General features: G+C 39.7%; 1 protein-coding gene across 1 annotated transcript in view; it reads left to right on the plus strand.

Moving 5' to 3' along the window:
• The window catches only part of LOC137168899 (protein kinase C-binding protein NELL1-like), a 280,046-nt gene that overhangs the window by 37,546 nt on the left and 217,969 nt on the right, over positions 1 to 24,531 (plus strand). The window contains exon 4 of the mRNA XM_067571791.1: positions 16,909 to 17,079. Within this exon, the coding sequence (XP_067427892.1) occupies positions 16,909 to 17,079 (171 nt within the window). The remainder of the gene's footprint in view (positions 1 to 16,908; positions 17,080 to 24,531) is intronic.

Genomic DNA, 24,531 nt, shown 5'->3' on the forward strand with positions numbered 1-24,531 from the left:
GATGGGAGGCCAAGTCGACGGCTGGAATAATGCAGCGTTTCCAAAACTATGAGAATTTTTCAGCTAGACGGATAACCTCCCATGTGTTGTGTCTGCGAAATAAGCAATACCAAGCATGCTGATAATGTTTATTCTGCACAAACAGACATACAACATCACTGAATGTGGCTGTTGCACTGATAACTTGAACATACTGTATGTAACTGAGCTTTCATGAACTACCAAGTACAGAACAAGTGCATACATCTTCTCTGAGCTCCTATTTTGACATTGTTAATCTCTTCTCGGCTGTTTCAAGGGGTCTTACTGAATGTGTTGCGAGGGACTGAATGCTGCTGCAGAATGTGATGGCTGTAGGACATCAGTGAGTGGCAGTCAGCAAGCTCACCCCCCCCCCCCCCCCCACCCCCCAGCCACCTGAGAAACAGTACAACTGCGAATTGTTTTTAAAGGGCAGGCTCCATTGATTTTTCCTCCAGACCTCGAAGGTAAAAGCCTTCAGTTCAGTAAAACACGCAGGCAAAAATGAGCACGCGAGCGAGTGTGTAGATGTGTATGCTGGGAGACACAGGCAAAATCATACACAGCAGGAGAGTGAAGTAGAGGGCCCCTCCGCTGATGAAGAGAGCTGTATTGGGAAAGCTAGTTCTCTAAAACGTAGGAAACCGAGCAACCAGTTACTCTGCACTGAAAAATAGCTGCAGGTTTGATAAATGTACTGTAGCTTTTTGTCACTGAGACAAAAGGCGATGTTATGTTAAACTGAAGCTATAGTACTTCAAAAAGTAGCTGTTGCATTGAAGCTACTTCATGAAAAATAATCGTTTAAAAATGTTTTAGCAAAAAAACAGCAATGAATTAGTGGTTACAGGTTTTGGTCCCTCATCGGCATGCTGCAGAGAATGCTATTGAAACATGATGATTTAACGGATATGAATAAAAGTAAAAGTGATTTGACGGGAGCAGCTAATAACTGCACAGCCATGAAAAGACATCACACCATCTGTCAAAACGGAACAAAATTTTTGTTCTGTAAGATTAGGTTTTTTAGATTAAAACCTTTATTTCAATGGTCTTTAATAACTATATTTTAACATGTAGCAAGTGATCTATGAAATCTCTTGGACAGATTTCTTGGCAAAAGTGCTCATGAAGTGAAAAGCTTTGCATAAATTACAGTGAGGTTTTACAAGTGAAATGACACAACAGTCTTGTTTACTTCACTTATAACCTGCAGTCGTCCATAGAAGAGTTGAGATTATCTCTGTCTTCACTAGCTTAAACATAAAATACTACTTAGATGTTAATTTAAGAATAAGCCAATATTGCAATACAGAATTGCAACATCATGACAATAACATGGCCTTTTTACCAGGAAAACCTCATTGAGAGTACCCTGGCCAAGACATAAAAACAAGTAATACTGACAGACAGACCTCTCGTTAGTCAATATGAAATAATAAAACAATCAATAAAATTACAATAAAAGAGAAAATAAAAATACAACCTTGATACTAGAATTAGACTGAAAAACAGCAGCAATTTGAGACATTAAAAAACTCCTAGTGACCTCATTGACATTGGCAGATCAATGATGATGAAAAGAGTCCCTGCAGCGAAGCTTTAAATCTGCTCAGAGAAACCAGTGACTTTTGTTTTTTTGAACTCATTTTGTAGAAAACTCCAAGTATAGGGAGCAGAATACATAAAAAAAACTCTTCTACCAAACTCTGTTCAACTCTTGGGTACAGTCAGCCAAAAAGATGCTCTGTGAGCGAAGAGCGTGATTGTTTGCAAGTTTTCCTTTTGATGTACTCACATAGATATGCTGGTAATAGCCCAAGAATGGCTTTATAAATAAAATAATGCCAGTGGAGGAGTCTCCGAGAATTCAATGAGGGCCAACCAACCCAAGCACAAAGTGTGCAGTGAGGACTGAGGGCCTTACAGTTCATAATAAATCTCAGAGCTCCATGATATACAGAGTCTAGAGAATGTAACTTTAACTTTTGATACTTTTCAGAACATTTTGCTGAAGGTATGTACTTTTACTTCTCTTGTTTTGACTTTCAAAACTTTTACGTAGGTAAATAATCTGAATGCTTCTTTCACCACTGGTGTGTATGTGCATGTGTGTGCACTCACTTTTGTACAAGCTCCTCCTTTATGATCCATTCTTGAAGAGAAATATATGAAGGTCTTGACGCACAGTTGGCCCTTGCTGTGCTTCTAAGGTGACCCCGGGAGTAGCTTTTTTGTCCCCTTACTTTCTTGCTGCCTCTCTCTCTCTCTTTCTCTTTGTCAGTCTCTCTCTCTCTGTCATATTACCTGCAGGCGTAATTGTCGCACAGCGGGCTGGCCAAACAACAGCAAGGCTAAATGGAGCCAGCTGACTGTACTGTCCTCCTTCAGGCACCAATGACATGCACCATGCAGCATATGTAGCTCAGAGGAGCGCTTGGACTAAGCAAATGTTGCATTCAAGGCAGTCAGGCATGCTCAAACACACCCGGTTGTCAAATATACTGATTCCTGAGCCAGTCTATGACATTTATTTTGTTCACAAATAAATGGATAGGGTGGGGTTGCTGCCTTTTAAAGGGTCAACCCACCCAAATCACAACAACACATATTTCTGCACTTAGCATTAATGCTAGGTAGATGTACAGAAAGTTTAGAGCACCAAGTCTTTCAACTGAAACAACATTTCCTTCCAAGATGAAATGTTTCTTTTTTGTAGTTTGAGTTAAGAGACTCATATAACATTTACATATAAAGAGATATATGGATATATTTTGACAGTTATTTCTTAAATATAAAGAATAAACCTTCAGTCAGCTATTTGATTTTCAAGACCTTTCATTTCCCTTCGAATATTGTCCATTGTTAAGTGTCATAAAGTATATATTGGAATGAAAAACTAGCCCAGCCGAGCCGCAGCAGGCTGAAGTTATTTTGAGACGAGTTGTTGTGTGAGTCAGACTGCCAGACTGTGAGTGTAATTAAATTTGGAGAAATGGGCAAAGCCTTGACTGGCTCGGTGCAGACATGTTCTCCATTGTAACCAATGATTTGTTCTGAACCTCTGAATCATCTCTGAAGGCCCTATTAGAGCCCCCAGCCGATGCCCATTCTTTCCCATTATAACACAGCCCTTCCATTCTGCGGGCTAACAGACAGCTAGCTCTACCGCTCGCCAAAATCCAGCCATACATTCCTCTCTGTCCCTTCTTTACTTCTTCATCTTTCTCTCGGCACAATCAAACCATCCTCTCTTCCCTCCCACCTCCTCTGCCAGCTCCACTTTCCCGATATGATAATATCCATGTCTCCTCCTTCCTCTCATCCTCTGCTCTGCTCATCCTCAAAGTGAAAACGCCTTTTGAATGCAAGCGTTTCTCGGCAGCCGCTGCAAAAGCAGAAGAAGCTTTTTTTTTTTTTTCACTTCTTCTGCCCGGCACTAGGGAATGGGAAGGAAGGTTTATTACTGCTCCACTAGGCTGAATAGAACAAAAGGAGCCTATTTCTGCCTAGCCAGCATTTTTCTGGGTCCCGGTAACGCTTTCATTGTCAGCAAGTGGCAGTAGCTCTGTGAAGAACTAACTCAAAGCCCGGTCTCTCCACTGCTCTTCCCACCTGAGCACTCAAAGACTAAAGATGCTCAGCCAGCTCCTCTAGCTGCTCTGTTCATCTGCCTGCCCTTTGTCACTCTGCAGGTCTGTTTCTCCCTCTGTGCCTCACTTCATAAGCGCTTACAGGTTCCTCTCTTTTAAGGAAACATGCTGAGTTGAAGTTGATGTGTTGTGGGAGTTGAAAACACACTGAGATGGAAGAAAGAGACTTGTTAAACTAGACTTTATGGCAAAACTTTGGGAATGTTGGTCAGTAAGCATGGGGAAGCTGGATACTGTAAAAATTTACCTTAAAGCACAATTATTCTTATATAAACATTTAGATGGACATGAACATGAGAACAAACCCCATTTAAAATTCCGTCCGAAGTTTCCACTCGACACAAACACAAACACTTGTATCCGGCCCTGATCCACGACTGTCATACAAACAATTCAGTCACTCATACATTCATAAAAATTCATCACAAAAAGAAAAATACAATCAAATTGGAGGGGAGGCAATCTTCTTTTTTAAAAAAAGATGATTTCAGACCAAAACACAAAGTAACATAAAGGGGGAATTTTTGTACCAGAAAGACTTTACCCTGTGGAAGATACCTGATTTGACTAATACAAACTGTTGAAGCATCATAGTGGCTTTGCCTGAACTTTATAATGCATTTTAACACATAACAAGGACTGTGGACTTTCTCCCCCTTTGCTTCCATTGAAAACAGCAACCAATAACAATTTCCATGTACATATTGCTATTGTTTTAAGAGACTTTTTTCACATTGAGAAAATTAGAGCCTATCCTTCAATCTGAACACACAGCATCTGATTTTAATATATAATGTATAAAACAGACTTGAAAAACAGGTGATGTGACATATTTATAAGAAGCAGTATGATCATTTGCCAACATTGTAATTGGCAGTTTTTGGTTTGTTTATCAGCCGCTGGCAGAGGATCTGAAAATTCTTAAAATGAAAAAAAAAGGAACTGTTTGGTGATGTGCCGGGCTTCCACGGTGAATCATCACTCTGTCTGTTTATTTTATGCTTAAACTTGATCTGCAGAATATTTAAAACTTTGTTTTGCTATCAGATGGGATTTGAGTATGAATGTTATAGACAAGAAACCTGCTGGCTCAGATTCTGAACTCTTGAGCTCCCCTTTTGAGAAGGGGTAAGTTATGAGGTAGGGGTAGGTAAGGCTCTCTCACCTCAAACAGATACCACCCTGCACTCCTTGAATTTTTCTTAGCAGTATTTGCTCAGAGAAAAAGGATGCAATACACTACAACTACTGACTAACAATGATTCCCTCTGCTCCTTCCTTTGATTTTCTGTGAACTTACCAAGGCTGACCAAAATGCAAAATTTTGCACTTCTTACCCAGAATTACAGTCTTTGCTCTACAAGTTATACTCTATTGAATTTTTGAATCATTCTTCCTGATGTGTGCAAACTGTCTTGACAAAGGTGGATATAATCGAATGCCTGTTAGTAGGGCAGATAACAGTACTGAAAACCAAACTTTACAACTCTGTAGACTTCATTATGGGTTATATTTTTTCTACTGTAAGTTAAAACTGTATAAATTGATTTTTTGGCCACTTAGGAGAAGACCAACTTCACAAATAAAGTTTCTAGCAAACACTGGTTTGGTTTCCACCAACCCCTTTCTTTGCCAGCTTGTCACTAACTTTGTGTGGCTGGTAGCGTACAGTGGGTACATAAGAGCTTTTTTTTTGCTGTAAACAGCTGCCTGCTGCTGGAAATGATGATGAAGGTGCTGAGACTGAATTATTCGGTAAATGTGCTATAAAACCTAAAAGCTAAAAGAACCTGAAAAGCCCCATCGAGCTTTTCCATTAAATGTAATTATTCACTGCTCATTTGAAAAATATTGTTCAGTTCAGTGTTAAGATGTGAGGCAAATTTGAATTTGAAACATGAAGGCACCCAAACTGGCCCCAATATCAAAGGCACTTCATCCTCAAGATACAGGAGTTCTGACGTCAACATTTGGTCTTTCAGAGACTGTCTCCATTTCTGTGAGGTTGCCTACAAAAACATGTGTCGAACTATTACCGGAAGAAGCCTATACAGAGAGGAACCCTGAAGAACATATCAAGTCCACAAGAAGGAGAATTGCTCATATTACACCCATCGGCTATCAGTCTGACAACGATTTAGCCTCTGGGGGCAACGACCAATATTTTGGGGGTTCCGGTGTACCCAGCAGATATCTAGGCCAAGACTTCCTCTCTTGCGCAGGTCATTGTTTACAGTCTGATTAGTAACTTTTTGTAGGTGTTTTATGTCCAGATGATATTTGGGGTAATCTCTATAAACAGATAGCTGCATATGAATGCAAAATAAAAAAAGCTAATAAAAAGCTAAATTGTCATTATACAACAGCTGATGGGTTCCAAGATTTCATTTAAGCCAATGTGTTCCGCCTCTTTTGCTCTCCACACAGACTGTTTACCTGCATGCAACCGAAGCCCCTTCAAACGTAACTGTCAATACTACTCGGACTACAAATGGAAACCAGAGCGCGTCCGATACCAAAATATTGTCCTGTTGCCTACAGATTCTGCATTCATATGCAGATATCTGTTTATCAAGATTACATATAACATGACAGAGGCTTCACTTGGTCACTGGCAACAAAAAGGCATTCTTACTGTTTGAATGACTGATCCCCCTGACGCCCCTCCCTGAGACAGCCAGCCCTCCTCTACCTGTCTGACAGACTTCAGACCCCTGAGACCTTCATTACAAGTCCCTCTGCTGCCCTCCCTCTCCTCATAAAGTAAAAAACACAGGATTGTGTATTAGTCCCAAACTGTTTGGTACAGGATGTTGAGTTGGGTACGCGACTTTCCTCTGATCAGTTTGCTCTGTGACCCAAACAATTACTGTCAAAATAATTGAATAATCCACTTATTCTGACATGTGGAACAATAATTCTAGCGCTTGAATTCCAGTGCTTGAATGTTTTGGCAGTGCATCACCTAGCTTCTAGCATGCTCATAGATGCATGCTAGCCGCCTTAGCCAAGTTAGCCTGGTTACCCTGGTTACCTGTGTTCATGTAGTGTCACTGCTGTCATTATTATTAATATATGTGCCGTTATCCCCGTATTTAAATGATATCATGACTCCTCTGTCTCCATCCCCTCTCTGTGACAGCTGTCTCCTCTATCCCCCTCCCCTCTCTGTGATGTTCACCTTTGAGTGAAGCTGTTCAGAACAACTGTAAACACATTTGATTTCTGACATGGTCAGACAACATGTCACAAGAACCAGCTCCGAGCGACCATAAATCAGCATAAAACAGCTGTCAGTAGGTGTCCTGACTCCTTGCAAGAAACAGAAAAGTTGTTTTTTCTTTTTCCATTGCAGCACAACTAAACTGTTTCAGTAATAGTTTAGGCCAATGATAACGTGACACGCCAGATGGTTTGTTACACAGAACCATGAGAAATCCTTGGAAACTGTTTGGAAAAGGGCAGGCTCTTTCAAAAAATACTTGGCAGGTGATTGGATGAACCATCTGTCTGTCACCGTCTATCATCGTCATACCTTGTGAGGCAGCTGGATTCCAGAGATCACGCGAGAATCCTCATAGGACGCTGATTGGTCCAAACCACTGGAGGTTCAGACACAAGCACATAACTTGAAGCCTGACAAGATGGATTCTCAAGTGATATTGTGATGTCGTAATCACGCGATTCCAGCTGCCTCGCAAAGTAAGGACAATGACCCATTGTTGGATGTTAAATTTTTTCAAAATAAATGACCAAAATGTTGTTTTCTACCTTTTTTTTCCTGCTGTACCAAAAACGTACCAAACCATGACCCCAAAACTGAGGTACATACTGAACTGTGAATTTTGTGAACCATTACACCCCTAACAAAAAGCTTTCTGGCAGCAAAACATCAGAAACCCTAAAAATTGTCTCTCAATATTGGGATGGAAAATACCACTGACTATTTTATTTTTCAATTTCATACCAAGTAATACCAATACCAGGATCCCAACATCAAGACTGAAAATTGGTCATTGTTTGAAAAGTCTTCTGTAATGGTCTGTAATCAACCCTGTCTCCTAGAAATTATGTTCATATACAGCTTAATTGTTTTCCCAATTAATAATAATTAATAATAATACATGTAATCGCTGTCTGTATTATGTTCACAAGTTACGAGTGAATGAAGCACCACATTTATATAATGCGTGGAGTGGATGGGGAACGTACAAGATGCAGGACTCTGAAACTGGCAACAGATAACTGGGTTTGCCTCCTGAGTACCGCCTGTGGTTAGGTTTATGCATGGCAACAAAAGAGTTTGGTTAAGGTTATTGAACAATCATGGCTTTGTTTAAATATTAATACACATGTTATGTGTCAAGTCATTGCAGACTTTTTTCTGTATTAAACCAAGACCATGATCTTCTTTAACCTTAATCAAGTGCTGCCAGTGCCTAAACATAACTATAAACAGTGTTTCTACTGGCAGATATTGTGCTGTCACCCATACGTTCAGTGAACATGTTTGCAACTTGTCAAATATGTTAACAACAATTATGTTTTCTCTCAACATTTTCTCATTATATTGAGAGAAAACATAGCCAGCATTACATTGCTAGAAAAACACATTTTCTATTGAAATTTAGTTGTGCATGAACATAACTTGTAGGAGACAGGGTTACTAAAGTGCAGTGTGTAGAATTTAGTGGCATCTAACAGAACAGACTTGGCAGAAATTGAATTGAAGTGAGCTCCTCTTCCACGGAGCCTGCCATGTTGCACCGCCATGTTTCTACAGTAACCCAACCAAACACTGGCTCTAGAGAGGGCCTTTTGCATTTTTGCAGCCACCGTAGGTTCTCCTACATACTTGAAAGGGAAAGGTTGCAATCTCACTGCTAGATGACACACTGCACCTCTAAACTTCTCATTTTGCTATCTGTTTCACATCATGTAAACTAACTGTTTGTTGTGTTTGCTTTGGTTTAGTTTTTCAACATTCAGTATCAGCTGTTAATCTGTTAATCTGTATAATGTTCCATGGTGCAGCAGCTCTACTGTGCAGTTTTTTTCATCAGACCAGCAGTAACTGATGGCCTGTATAACAGATAAGGTTAGATTACTAGCTTATACTAATACTGTAGACTAGAAAATCTTGAATGTAGCATTTATAATATCAACCACAGGTTTCTGAAGGGACTTATGAAAACCATGGATTTGGGTTTAAAGCTCACTGCCATTTATGTTACCGCAGCCAGAAAATTCAATTTTAAGCCAAAGCAATGAAGCCCAGATAGGCCGGCAGTGGAATAAGGACATGACAAGCCCTATAGCTGTGGAAACATTTTAAAGGTTTTTTTTTTAAGAAAGTTGGAGTTTTTCCATGTCTCTTCTTGCAGTTTTCATTAAGAAAACTCTTGATGACAATTACATCTTGGACCATGGGTGATAACTGCAATAGTTTCCTCACTAAGTGTGTTAGCCAAGGAAGCATGGAGGAGTTATTCCAGAGCATCTCTGTAGGAGATGCACCCTTGTGGATATGTTTTCTTTACTCCTTTGAACCCAATGATTCCACATACTCTGACCTGTCCATCAAGCTGTTATACCTGATGACAACACAACCCTGATAGAACTCACCACCAACAACCTGAGGTGGTCTTCCTCACGCTACGCTTTGCTAACAATCTCACACTGATCACACTCCAAACTGTGAAAATGAGAATTGATTTCCTCCTGCTCATCACATCCAACTGGTCCATATATCTCAATCTGGGCTCAGTGTTGAAAGTTGCACCTATCAACCATCACCCTAGGATGTGATGACAACATGTGCTAAATCCAGAAACTCCCATCAAGGATTCTCTTCCTGTGACAACTGAAGCACAGTCTCACAACCAATCCCGGTCACATTTTCCAGGTCAGTGACAGAAGACATGGGTATATTTTTCCATCATAGTATCTAGTTTACCTCTTTCTCCTCCTGTTCACCGGACAAGCTCCAGGGTGTTGACCTCCCTATTGAGCAGATAATTGGCTGTCAGCTGCCCCCCATAAAATAGCCGCATGACACCAGGGGTGAAGAAAAAGGACAGGATGATATACAGCCAACCTAGCACTCTCAGGCAGCCATTCATTTCCCAAACTTTTCCCTTAGAGATGATGCCAGTGCATTTTGATGAAGACCACTTGTCAACTCAACAGCTTCTTCCCAGAGCTGTCACCACACTCATGAGATTCCTCTACTGCCCACATCCTCCACCTCTAGAGACACAGCTGGCAACCCTGCCCTGTGGCTGTTTATCAGCAGATAGTGTGAATCACCAACTCAGCGCATTCATAATATTGAGAACAAAAAATGGGGGCTTGGGGGAAGGGGTTGCATAAGCATTAGCTGGAAGTGTTCCTATGTTATAGCATCACTGGTGAAAACTTACTGTGGATACTTCTCTTTTTGATTGATCTATAGCCAGTAAGAAGGATTTATAAAAGCTGCAGTTGGTCAGATCAGAGCTGCTAGCTTACCTTTGTCTGTCTACAGTCATGGGCCACTTTATTAGGAACACCTGTGCAATCTAATGCAATTCAATACAACAGCTCTGCCTCACATCACTGCATGTGTCTCCTCTCATCCAGCTGCTCTGTGCTGTGCTTTCATTATTATGATTATTCTCACATTTTCTTATATAGGGTAAATGAGAGGTGCAAGTTTACTAAGGGGTGGTTTCACAGTAAGGTCTAGTCCTCGACTAAATGGCCCTTTTGAGACTTGAGGAGCAAAAGTCACCTTCTGAGTTGTGCATTAAAATAGTCCTTGAGATAATATAAGTTAAAATGATCTGCCTTTGAAGTTATGATTATTAATTCTTGTATAACATTATGACTACATCAGCTAGTGGTGCTATTGAGAATAGCTACCGTTAGAACGTGTAGGTAAAAAAACAGGTGAGATTAGAATTAGATAGTTGTTGTGAGGCCATTTCATTCATCTAAATTGTTTGTACTTTGTTGCAGTTGAAGACTTTGTATTGTGAGTACTGAGAATAGCAATCCTCAGGTTTAACATTGTTTAACCAGCTTTAATGATCCAAATCATATGGTGATGTGTTGCAAGGCTATTTCATTTATATAAATTGTTTGTCCTTGAAGATGGCCCAGTAGCCTGAAACCTACTACCATTTTAGGCTGCATAATGTTTTTATAAATGAAGTTTCAAATATGAAATAGCCATTCTTTTGATAATGATTTCCTGTCCTGATCCACCCAATCATATACTGTTCTTGGTGCATTCTTGGTTTTCATTGCACCCTCAATCTAACTAATCTAGACTAGTGCAGGTGGCTGTTTCTTGACTGAATCCAAGAGGTTAGTTGGTGTAGAAAAGCAGGAAATTTGTTTTAAATTACAATTTTTTCCTGGGGGAGGACCTCCACAACCCCTGCCAATGATGTATCTTTCCAAGTTTGCTACCCCATTTTAACACATAACCAGGCACCCATGGGTGTGTGTGTGTGTATTTGCATCTAAATCATATAAAGACAGCAGTGTTGAGAATTGGACCAATGTGCTACTGGACACTGCCATTACCCATCCAGTCACTATGCTGCCTAAAGGCACATGATAAATTCATGCTCAATGTATATTTTTAGAACAGCATATAGTCTGCCAACAACTGTGTATGTACTGTACAGTATGTCAGGTCGACCTATATGACACCATGTGCCACTGCACAGTCCTGCCCAGATAAGTCCTGCACAGGCACCAGTAACCTTTCAGAATATAGTGATTGGAGCTTCAGAGTTCTATGAAAATGTCCTTTTACACAAGCAAAATCACCACATCTATAGACATAACTGAATGGGTCCCAACAACAAAGTTGGTTTCCTGTTGTGTAGGGCAACTCTTTACATTTCCCCTCACAATATTCCAGTTATGTTTACTTTATTTATGAAAATGCAAGGAAACTTGCTTTACTATGAGAATAAAATCTAAAGCTGTGTTCCACTGAAGGTGTTCCTCTCGACTGAATACATCATGATGAGCCAACAAAAAGTGCAGCTGTTTTTTGTTCAGATTTGGAGGACACAAGCAGTGTGTCCTCTGCAGGCCTCACTGTCCCATCATTGATTGTTTTTGTGTTTGTGTGTGTGTGTGTGTGTGTGTGTGTGTGTGTTTTAAACCTTTATTTATTCAGGGAAGTTTCACTGAGAGGAAGGCAAGCTTTATTTATAGAGAACATTTCATCAAAAAGAAACTCAATGTGCTTTACATTTAAAAAGAGACATAAAAACATGAAGCATCAGGCAGAGCTTTCCAGAGGGCAGCTCCACAGTAACTAAATGCACCTTTACCAGCTCCTGATCTTATTCTGGGTATAACCACGAAGCCATTGATAGAGTAGAGCAGGTCAGAAATATACTGGGGAGCTGAACCATGTAGTGCCTTAAAAACCAATAGGAGGATTTTAATGTGAACTCTCTGTTGAATGGCAAACCAATGAGGTGATTTAAGTTTCAGGGTAATGTGATGATGTTTTCTTGTACCGGTAAGAACTCTGGCGGATGAAATCTGTATGAGCTGAAGTCTTCCTTTGAATGTTTTGATAATCCAGTGAGAGCATCGCAGTAATCGAATCTATTCAACATGAATGCGTGGACCAATTTCTCTTTCTATCGATTTGTGATATGAATCTTTTCACTTTTCATATATTTCTCAGGTGGTAGAATGATGATCCTGTAATATCTGATACGTGATTTTCGAAGTTAAGATCAGCATCCGGGATGATTCCCAAGTTTCTGACCTGCTCACTGGCTTTTAGGGTGTGTGAGAAAAGGTATGAAGCTATTTCCTGCTGCTGTTTTTTGGGGCCAACAATAAGAATTTCAGTTTTATTCATGTTTAGCTGTAAAAAGTTTTTTGCCATCCAATAATCTAGGTCTGTAATGCATTTTATCAGGTTGTCAGTTGGGCTAAGCCTCTCTTTTGCACATTCACACAGTTGCACACGTTCACACCTGGAAGCTGACCAGTAACACCACAGTCTCAGCCAGCCACTGAGCAGCTCCACTGGAGCAGTTGGGGTTGAGGGCCTTGCTCAAGTCCACCACAGTGGTGGTAATGAGGGAGGGGCAACCACTACTCCATTGTTATTATTTTATTGGAGTGTACAGGTGATCCTGAACAATATTTGTTGTTCATTTATAAATGGAACCTATACCACCTGTTCTGTCCTTTACCCTGTAACATGTCTGTAGTTACCATGTAAAAAGCTATTATTTAATCAGCAATTCAGGAGACTTCTTTAAGCTCTTACATGCACATCTTCTTTTCAAGCGTATCTCTGTTTAGAAAATAGTGGCCTACACAGTAGTGCGGTTCTGCTATCACATCAAATTGAAACACATTCTAATCAGAGAGGAGTCTCCCTCTGCCACTGTAAGCCAAAATGTTCTGTGCTCTTTGATATGCAAACATGATTTTTTTTTTTCTTGAAAGCCATGGATGCTCACATTAGGGGTCTGTTAGATCCACGCAGTTGCCATCGGCAAATAAGTGGCTTTTTGAAACGCTGGTTTACGAAAGGCTCAGTCATGAAAAAAATCCTTTAAAACTGATAAGTTGATAAGACTCATTGTTTATATTTAGCACAGAAGCACCAAAACACACACATGTTATTTTCAATGTCTGTCAGGCACGATTCGTTCACAAACGGACAGCCTGCCAAAAGATTATTCCCCTTCATTAAATATGCTGTAATGTGGGGATACAATAGCTACCACTAAATGCTTCATAAAATAAACGCTCGCTGTGAAGTGGAGTTAATGCCTTTGATGATTATTTCCCGAGTCAAATCAGGATAACAGTGTTTCTGCTCGCTCAGTGATTCCGGGCCTCTCGAAGCCCTGAGGAGGCTTCCATCAGTGGAAGAGGCGAAGCTGGAGTGCTCTCGTTCTCGTTTTACTCCTCGTTCAATGCAAATGATTCTTTTCCAGCTGACAAGTATCAGTGCTTCTGTCTCCTGCAGCATGATGGGGACGGACTGTCAGGTCGGTGCCCGGCGCAGCCACGGAGTGATGGATTCATTTAATTTCAGGGTGATGACATGCTGAACAAAGACAGCTGAACTGGCCAGCTATACCTGTTCTGACTTTACCTCTCTCTTTCCCTTATGTACACACACACACACACACACACACACACACACACACACACACACACAAGTAGGTAAGCAGCCACTGCTCGATGCGTGCAAATGCAATTTAATGTTGTAGAAAAGCTCTTCTCTGTGATGTTTGTTAATTTACTGTGTGATAATTGTTTTAGTTTTAACACAGCCTGCTGTGTGGGGGGCTGATGAGCCGTCATGAGCTCTGTGGAAAGCTTTGAGCTTTTTGAGCTGAACCCTGCAAGCCTGTACATACTGATCAAGGCCTCCTCCTCTCCTCTTCTGTCTTTTCTTTATTTTTTTTCTCGGTAACAACAATTAATGTATTCGACTTCATTCTCTGTACGTAGGAATATGACAGGATGACTAATGCTTTTTTTTTTTTATTGCAATCCATCAACAAAAATTCAGGCATTCAGACAAAGTTCAATCACTCAGCAACTACATGCAAGGTTACTGTGCATAAAACCATCATTTCAACCCTCAGAAAATAAAGCAAAAATAATATAAAGTCAGATTTATGCCTTCACAAGTGAAAGTCACATGTGCCTTTATAATGTGAAGTGATGTCCCTAATGTGATAAATTAACATGCATATTTTTGTGAGGGAAATTAAAAAAAAAAAACAAAAGGAAAGAGAACGAAAAAAAGACTGGACAAGTATTAAAATAACTGAATAATAATTAAGCAAATTCATAACTGCTAGAAATACTCCTTAAGGGGAGTCACCAAACAGCTATTCATAATATACATACATAAGTAGGTGGGCTTCTTGTTAGTCTTAAAAGATAATTGCATTTTTTTTTACAACCTGGCTCTTGTTTTTGGTAGATTTGGCCATCATTTCTATTGGCAGTAATCATACTCCCTTAAAAGTCAGATTAAGAAGCACCATAAGGCAAGTTGCAAACAAACCTCCAGGTTATCCCAGTTTATTTGAAAGACAAAATGAAGCTGAATGGTAAAAGTATTAAAATATTAGTAATTTTTTACAAAAGGATCTCCTGGTTCAAACTCGACTTACTGCGGTAACTGTAGTTGTGCTCACGCAGTTTTCCTGTGCAACAAGGAGTCATATTTGACATTTCGAAATCCTGACATTTGAAATCCGAGTTATCCTGTAAATAATCTATATTTACATCAAAAATCCTTCGGAGTGGACATAGAAACGTCTTCTCATATTCAGAGGCTGTTGTGCTTACATCATGTCTCTGAGCTCCAGACGGAGGACGTCCACTCTACCTGGTCGGTGTGAAGATTAGTGTGTTTGGTGTTTTTGTTTGTGTTGAGTTCTGATGAGTTCATCTCACTTTCATTCATTTTCCTAACAGGAAGATGGATAAATCTGCGACCGCACAGCCTCAATTGATATTCTGTGGAGCGGGTCCACTCTCCCTTTCCATAAATATGCATGAGAGCTGTTGCTTTGGTATTGAATGGGCTTGATCCCTGTGTGTATGTGCTTGAGTGTGTGTGTGTGTGCCTCAGTATATTGGATTAGGCTAGGTTCTGGCAAAGTTTTGGTTTCTGTATTAGGGAGCTGTTCTTCACATACAGTATTTTGTATGTGCTGGGCCAGGGGTTCCAGTGTTGGGGTCATTTGCAGCCGCAGGGAAGCTGAAATGTCATGACTGGATGCCCGCGGCTCTCAGACTGCTGCTGTCTGTGGCTGACTGGCTCTTAATTTAGCGTGGCTGATGAGGGTGGAGAGTAAAGTGCACATGTTGCCCACACGAGCTGCAGGTCGAGCACCTGCAGTTACACCACAGAATGAGAATAGTGGGTGAAATTGAGACAGGAATATCTGTTTTCTTCTGTTTGGTGAGCAAGCTGACAAATTGTCTTTTTACACAAAGCTTACGCTAAGCAATCACCTCAGTAGAGCTGTTTGTTATGTCCATAATCTTCCTGTCCTTCATGTGCACACACATTTGTATTGTTTGTCAGCTGGGTAATGAAATTACAATGTGTGTATTCAGGGATTAGGATGATGCTGGCCTTTTTCGATAAGTACTGTATCAGTAAATCATTGAAATCAGCCACTATGTTTGTGGTTTCTTCTAGAATACAGCTACAGACAGGTTTTCTGCGATGACATTTAACTTCATAACTCATTTTTATTGTCTGACTATATTTTTTCTCCAATATATTGAAACCTAAAGATGAGGCTAGTCTGTTTACAATCTTGTCCAGATTTTTTATGACATTTGTTATCAATCAATATCAGTATTCACCTCAGAGGTTAATTCTCCCAATGTGTCGCCATCAAGTCAAAATCTGCCTTTGACCAACACTCTGGATGGTGACTAGGTGTCTGGAAAACAAACAGCTACATTTCTAGGAAAACCTTTTGAATTCGAATGACTTTGTGACCTCCTGATCCTTCCTCTAGTGTAACCATCAGGGCAGAATTTCCACTTCTACAAAAAATGTCAGATTTTAATAAGCAGATTCAGATTTATGTCCCTCTGAGTTTTCCTATCACACCACCCTCAGGTCAAAATGTCAACTTTGTGTGCAAGATATCATGTAACCCAACAACAGGTATTGTGGACTGACATGAAATTTGCTCAGTCATGCTCAGTCCAGCTGTTTTGCACCAACCTCAGGGACACTTGTAACATTTATCTGCATTTCTAGTAAATCTATAAGAATAAATCTTTCAATTTGTTTTTCGGTCTTCCAACAGTTAAATATTTTGGGACAACAAGAGAGACATCTTCAGATCGCTTGCAATCCAAAACCAAAAGATATTCAACTAGTAATATAAGTAACATAAAACTCATAGTTGATTGATTTGTTATTGAAATTGTGGCTTCCTGTTGTTTGTACTAATTGTTTCAGCACTTGTTCAATTATATTCTAAATGCCACTTAACAAGATTTCCACTTATTCTCAAATAAAATGTTGGAAAAATAATGTTTTTATGTCTAAAATGATTCAGAATATATTTCTGCTTGCACAAAAACCTTGTACCTATAATGTTAAGTGTTTTTCAGGAGTTTATATATTTCTCTACCCTGAACAAAGACACTGTCTAGGAAAGAGTGTCTCTTACTGTTGACCTCCTCTCCTCCCCTGCAGTTACTTTGAGCTGGAGAGCAGTGGGGTGAGAGAGGAGATCCGTTACCACTACCGCTTCAAAGGCAAGCCACGGTCTGAGTCCTTCCCCTACCGCCTCGCCGACGGACAGTGGCACAAAATCGCTCTCACTATCAGCGCCTCCCACCTTCTGCTGCATGTCGACTGTAACAGGTAACACACACACACACACACTCACAGGCTCTCACACGAGAAACACCTTGATATCTCTGTGACAAGGCTTCGCTGATTTATTTTTTTACTGTGCTCCTTTGAAGTGACACATCTAATGAGCTGTTGATATTTATCATGTCTCAGTGTGCATGACAGGCTGTTAACAGTGCTTACAATGAAACATCCGAGGACAAATTAACACACACACACACACACATAGCAATGTATGAGAAAGGTTGTATCTTTATATAGCCGAGAGGCAGTGTGTTCAGCTCACATGTTCCATAATGAAGTGGAAAGTAACAATGATATAATCGGCGCATCGATTGGGCAGTGAAGGCCTTTTTCCTAAAGGAGCACTCAGTCAGAACTGATCTATAAACATGCACTTCAGCTGTGACAATCTGTCTCAGTTCCCGCACTCCCTCATGAGAGTCAAGAAGGCATCACTTGTCCTTTTCTTAATGCAGTTGCTAGACAGACACACGGTGAACAAGCAGTGTAAATTTGAGTAGAGGTAATGCTCTGTCACCTCTCGTGGATGAAAAGCTGTTTGATACACGGGAGGGTTGCGTTATAGTATTGATTCTTCCCAGACGCCTATTGCTCCCATCAGGCCGGTGGTTTGTCGATTAATTATCGCTGCAGTGCTTCTCTGTCAGACGCTACTAGTGAAGATAAAAGAGAGTATCAGAGTGTGATTAGGGAGAAAAGATCAGAACGCAATTGGATAAAAATTGTAATCAAAACTTTTTGCTTACTTACAGTTCTTTGGATGAGTTAATTAAGTGGTCACGTTAGACTGAATGTGTTAGTTTGATGCCTTCTATCATCTGATGCTGGCTGTGAGTTGTTGAGTTTGAATATTGATCCTAAGCTTAACTGTCGAGTTCATTTAGTATTCAGCCTGCTGGCACTAACTCTGTTTTTAATTTTTTAAAGTTTTTACAGCTCTGCTGTGCTGTTTTAATATTCTCTTTTATCTCTTTTATCTTCTTTTTTATCTCTTACGTATTATTTTATTTCTTAACATCTATATTATTGTCGTTTTTTTTGCTCATTTCATTCTGTTGTTCCCATAAGAACCTGCTTCTAGTTATTCTACTTCATTTTACCTTCCACTGGAAAACATGGTCAGTCCTTTAGTATTTGCTGTGGATGACAAATGATCAATTAATGTTCAAATAATACTATATTTCATCATTGATGCATGTACGGAAGGCATCCAAACCATTTTCAGTGGACATTATCCTCATCTTTGCATCAAGAAAGTATATTCTGCCTCAAAGCTTTCCTATAATCTTATGAATTTTCCTCCAAAATAAATGACCAGAATGACACATAGGAGTGTTTTCTAATCTGGCGCCACCTATCAGCAGTAATCGGCAAGACAACATCATTTGTCTGTGCTTTTCAAAGTTGTCACAAATCACTAAATGCTTATGTTTTATGATGTGACAACACTGTGGTTAAGGTCTGGTTAGGTTTAGGCACAAAGGTTAAGGTTAGGGGATGATCGTACGGAGGTCTCCTGTTAGCAAAGTCCACTGTTGAGTCAATATCTCCGTATCCCCTCTCCTCCTTTGAATGAGGAAATTTGGATATGTCATCTCAACTGCGCCACTGCTCCAGGTCCTAATTACTACGGCCGTTCAATGGCATCTGTCACTCAAACGTAACTATATGTTGTTTTTGGATGACTGACATTACAACCTATTGTGTCGTTTTCCTTTGAAGGACTGTTTCGAAATTTAAGATCAGTGGAGAAAGGAGTGTCGGTGTGGATCTGTTGTGGCAGGAAGGTTCACCGGCATTGACTGAAGTTCAGTCAGATGCAGTTTTCAACCAACAGAAGTGCTTTAGAGGTGTGTTATACCTCAAAAATGTTGCTTAAATTGACGTAAAGCAATAAGATTTAGATTGTTCGCTGAAGCACATTGTCCCTTTGGTTATTGTTAACTTCTTAATCCTGTTTATTTGTGATGCTCTGCACTTGCTTACTCTCATTTAACAATAAATAGAGAGAACGTGAAGATCTTTATGCAGAACTGCTCTGTGAAGCATTTCCTGGAAGTGAGGCAGGTGAGAGTATGAGCGTCACCATGGTTACCAAGCCCCTCCCACCACTGTTGCACTTGGTCAGACAGGAAGGTCAAACACCTCGTCCTCAGCTCTGATCACATGTTCAGTCGTCTGAATTTCCCCATCACCCCACAGCAGCAGCTGGCAAATCAGATTTTAAACTGTTTTTCGAGTAGCAATTGCAGCTCATGATACCCGTCATCTGAGAAACAGCACAGCACTTTTTCCCTTATCTGGTGCTGAGGACACCAATTTTTTCCCCCAGCCCATCAACATCAGATGATCTGCTGCCACCACCTCAATGTCTGTGTGAAAATCTGAAGCTGTAGTCAAAATGGCCTTTAATGTGTGCTAAGAAAAATAGCTTAAATTACAGTGAAAAACACCAGCCAAACTGTTTACCTACAATATTTATTTAGTTTGTCACTGCCCACATAGCATTTGGCGTTTCACTTCAGGGGTACCGACCTCTGCATCAGCAGCTCAAATCCTTTAACATCAACAGTGCTGGGTGTTTACAGAATCTCAAAGATCTGATGCACAGTGGATACAAAACGTCTCTCATATTTCCTAGTTTGGATTGCCTTAAGGGCTGAAATGAAAATCCATTTAATCAAACTACATTTACTGTACTTTCATTTGATATTGACTTTTCAGTAGAATAGAATATGTGCATGTTTTTCATCCTTAATTCTACAGAGATAAAGCTTGTAATCTGATGCTTTTGTACAACTGATAAACACTGCAGTGAGAAGAATATGTCCAGAATTACCAATCAGACTTTCCCAGCGGGCACTAATGAGGATAGTTTACATGAGGTCTGGATTTAGATTAGATACAAAGAAAGACAGTTGCCAGATTCTTTTTTTTGATCTTGCATACTCATTATGCACAGACTTTCAGCGCAAGTGTGTTTCTCCACACAAGTTTTATTATAGAACTAATGCTGATGAGCTCATCCCACACATATTTAGAATTAGAAATCTAACAGTACCCCCCCCACCCCCCCCCCACCCTCCCCCCAGATGTTCTCTCACACTAGTCTAACAACATCCTGGTAAATTTGGTTGTGATGAAAACTTTGCACAAAGAAAAAATAAACATATAAAAAGAACAGGAAAACAAGAAAGTCAAATCTCTGCCAACCTGATCATCTCACCCCTCTCAAGTGTTGGGAATGATCCCACCATTCAAAGCCAATTGCAGACCCATTAGCCTTGAAATTTAGAACTATTTGATTTGTGTACTAAACGGCACTTTATTGATTTCAAGGCTCATTAAATGGTTTTAAGCATCCATAAATGTGGGAGGATGCAGTTTATGCAAACATCTTCACATGGACTTTAACGTGTACAGTTTTTTTTTGGCCTTGACAGCTCTTGCTTTATTGATGCTTGTTTAACACCCAGACTGATGTAGAGGAAAACAGATGAAAACACAGCAAGAAGACGGTGACTATAAGACACTTGATGATATATTTTTTATATTAGTAATGAATCAAATGACATGAAATGTGAAAGGAGTCATGCAGTGCTGTACCCACAGAGAAACATCACCTACTTTGCAGCTCAACACAGCTTTTTAGCCTCTTCTGGGTCATTGTTTTGTTCGAGTCGTTCCTTCTCCTCTGCCTTGTTTCCAGCCACAGTGGGCAGCCGCTATCAGCAAACTGATAAACAACATCCAACGGCAGATAGACAGAGTTGCATTGGTGGAGACCAAAATGGAAGTGAAGTGAAAATGAAAGTCAGGTGGGAAGAAACTTAACTGCTAACGATTGTTAATGTTGCTTTATCTTCAGGGTGTGCACAATGGCACCTGTTTGCAAACACACTGACTGTAACAACTTCATAAATTGATAATACGTAAAGGCTTCACATCTGTTGACTTGTTGCGGAATTTTTCTGCCCTCTAGTGGCCCAAAAATGCAGTTTTAACAAACCAACAGCAATAACATATCAATGGCCGAAGCGCAAAATCTCCCATCTGCAGAATTTTCTGATTGGCGGATTTCACCTTGGATGATGAGAACAAGGAAGGCTGCTCATATTCAGTCTGTCTGCAAGATAATCTCACCCTTCGTTGTGACAGAAAATTCACACAACAAAACAAAAATACAACGCAGAGTCCCTGGATGTGTAGAGAGGCTACAGCACGAGTGGGTTACAAAATCACTGAACATTCATTTCCAGCGGACAAGGAAGCAAATACACTGAATTTAAGGAATTCTGAACCTAGTAATTACAATGTAGTGACTATTATATTTACTACATTTTTTTACCTGAAAACAAATTTAATTTTATTTATTAACTTAATTTAGAGCATTGTTTTGTAGAACCTCTTCCATCTTGCACCAAGTGCAAAAGCTCCTATCTGCACTTTGTGAGGCATTAATATCTAGTCGGTATTGTTAACACGTAATATAATAATATAGTCCAAAAACAGTGTATTATGTATTAAGTATCCTTAACAAATAGCATTCTGCAAGAAAACAAGTTTTTTATAGTTTTCTCAAAAAAGTGCATTTTTCAGATAGGAGGTTTTGCTCTGCGGCCGTCGATATTGCAGAAAGAAAAACTAAACTGAGAAGTCAGTAAAACAACTTCTCGGCATGATCATCATGTTGGAAAATGGAAAATGATGATTTAAGGAGAGCTGATGTTTCTCACATTCAAGGCTTATCTGTCAATCATGTTTGGTTTTTCCAGCAGCTACAATTTAGTTTGATGTATGAACATTTTAGCTGTCTTAAACATCAACAGAATTGTTTTTGATTTCAGTTCCTCAGATTGAATGCAAGGGCCAGAATGTGATACAGCTGTGAGGCAGGTTTGGTTTACACATTAAGAGATACCTCGCTTTTTCTCAACTGGAAAAACTTTTGCCCACACACTTCTGTCCCCTGGCCAAAGGGCATTCAGGGAAATGAATACAGCACTTACATTACATTTCATTCTCCTGCTTTTACTCCTGAATGAAACTACTTTAAAATAATCATTCCAGATACAGTAATGAATTCAGAAGCTAACTAATTAAATGTCTTTGACCCGCGTTGCTCATCACCATCATCATTATTAGATGAGTCAAATGTTCACTTTATCCCCTATCTATATTTTATACATTGCACCCTTCGGGAAAATAGAATCGCTCATCAGTGCTCTATTCTTTACCGACAGCTCTGCATTTATGAAACCTGATGGATTTCTTTAAAGAGTTTTTTTTTTTTTTTCTTCTTCTCACTATGGCACTGGTTTCCAAGCAGAAACAGGACATCAAAAATTACATAAGACATAAGAAAGGAGACACGAAAATGAGACTAAATAACGATAAATGAATGAACATTGTAGTTTTTTACTTCTACAGTATTTTGAAAACTATGTAATTGATTTGAATAACATCCTAATTATAATTTTTAATCAGATAAACTGTTGTCACGGTAATAGAAGATTTCAGATTTGTTGCTGCATTTGAAAAACAAAAACCAGCAATATTATCCTCTATTTGACTGATTTGATCCATTTGGATATTCCTGCCACATCTGGCTGTGTCTCTGACTCTGTTTGTTACAAAAAAAGCAAATCCTCTGGCTTTTGGAAGGGCAGCAGCTTCAATTTGTCAACCTGTCATTTAGTTTGACCGCACCTCACTGAGTCACTGTGTCCAAGAGGAGGATTCTTACCTGGGGTTAGGATTTGGACTTGATCTGAAGGGGGATCAGAAACTGGAGAGTTCATGGAAATTTCCTCGTGTCTGCTTCCTCGTCTGTTCTTGTCTGAGATCGATCCAAAGAAAATATCTCAGAGGTAAAGACATGCACAGTTGCTTTCAGCTGGGATGAAGCCGATCAATCAGTAGACAACATGGTGAATTTAGAAAGGGGAAAAGTATTCCAAAATATGTAAACATACAAGTACAGTATATTATGATGTGGCACAAAAATGAAGATTAATTACCAGTAGCATCGTTGGTACTACCAACAAGAATATGATTCCTAATAACATAAAACAACAATGGCATATAATAATAATAATGTCAATTATAATAATTCAAAATAAATCATCAAAGTATTGTTTTAAAGTGATTCACAGAATCTTAATAACAACCAAAAGCGTATAGCAAAGAGAATAATAAGCAGAAAAGAACAAAACAGTCTGAACTCATGGTTCATGTTCTGGACTTTCAATCACATAACATGATCTTCATCAGATGATGGAGTTTATTCATTGTCATGAAATTAACATTTTTTTTCTCCTCTTCTCAACAATTTTGGCCTAAACGTTCACTCTTGAGCTTGAGGTCAATTAAAATATAGTAGTCAGGGGATTTGATGCAAAGAGACATTAACTTAAAATGTCAATACAATGAGAAAGCGATAGGTGATAGATTACATGAAGTAATGGTGCACAAAAAAATCTACATCTAACATCTGATCCCTTGCCGAAGGATCAATGCCAAAATGTTTGGTTGACTAATTGATTAATCCATCAAGAGGAAATGAATAAACAACAACAACATACAGCATGTTCTAGCATGTTCTAGCTCCTTCAATGGGAGGAATGAGAAAACTATATCTCTGTGTTTTTGAATGGTTACTCTGAAAAAATGAGCACTTAGAAAAAAACACCTAGGGCTCATTGAATTGGTGATGCCTTATTGAGGCTATCAGGATACACTGCAGCACTTAGAGTTTCAAGGTCTGAGATGTACTGGAGCTAGGTTTAAATAAAATATTTTTTTATCCTCTGTCTTTTTGTTTTAGCTTTACCAATATTTCCGTCAGTTATGATGACCTGTTTCTCACCTGCTTCACTGCAGAGACTCTGGAGCTGTAGGTCCTCTGCTTAACATCTTACCCTCCTGCCCTTTAGGGCACGCAACACAAGCCTCCACCCTGTCATTTTAATAACAAAATAAATCCCCCTGGTGCCTCCGTTCCGTCGTGTACATGATTTTCCACTTTGTGTGTGCCGGCTTGGCTGCTGTCCCATCAAAGAGGAGCTTTTGGAAAATCTGTAGCTTACTCTAATGGATGCCACTGTGAGTTAAATTTTCTCAAGTCTCTGCATGTGGATTTACTACATGCATGGCTGGGATTACCAACCGGGAAAAGTGAGCAACTGCCCAGGGGCAACAAAAGCCCAGGTTTACACAATACCGTTTGGATCTACATAGTTTGATTAATTGCATATTTGTTAGAAATTTGCACCACTCAAGTACAACATCAACTATGACAGGTCCTCCATCCTTCATTGTGTGGTCCAGGTCTGACAATTGCGTTCCACTAGATGCCACTAAGTCTTACACACTGGTCCTTTGAGAAAAGTATGACTTGACTTGAAACAACACTGCCCCACTACTCCATTCACTCGA

Source organism: Thunnus thynnus, chromosome 1 (genome assembly GCF_963924715.1).
Source record: "Thunnus thynnus chromosome 1, fThuThy2.1, whole genome shotgun sequence".
NCBI lineage: Eukaryota > Metazoa > Chordata > Actinopteri > Scombriformes > Scombridae > Thunnus > Thunnus thynnus.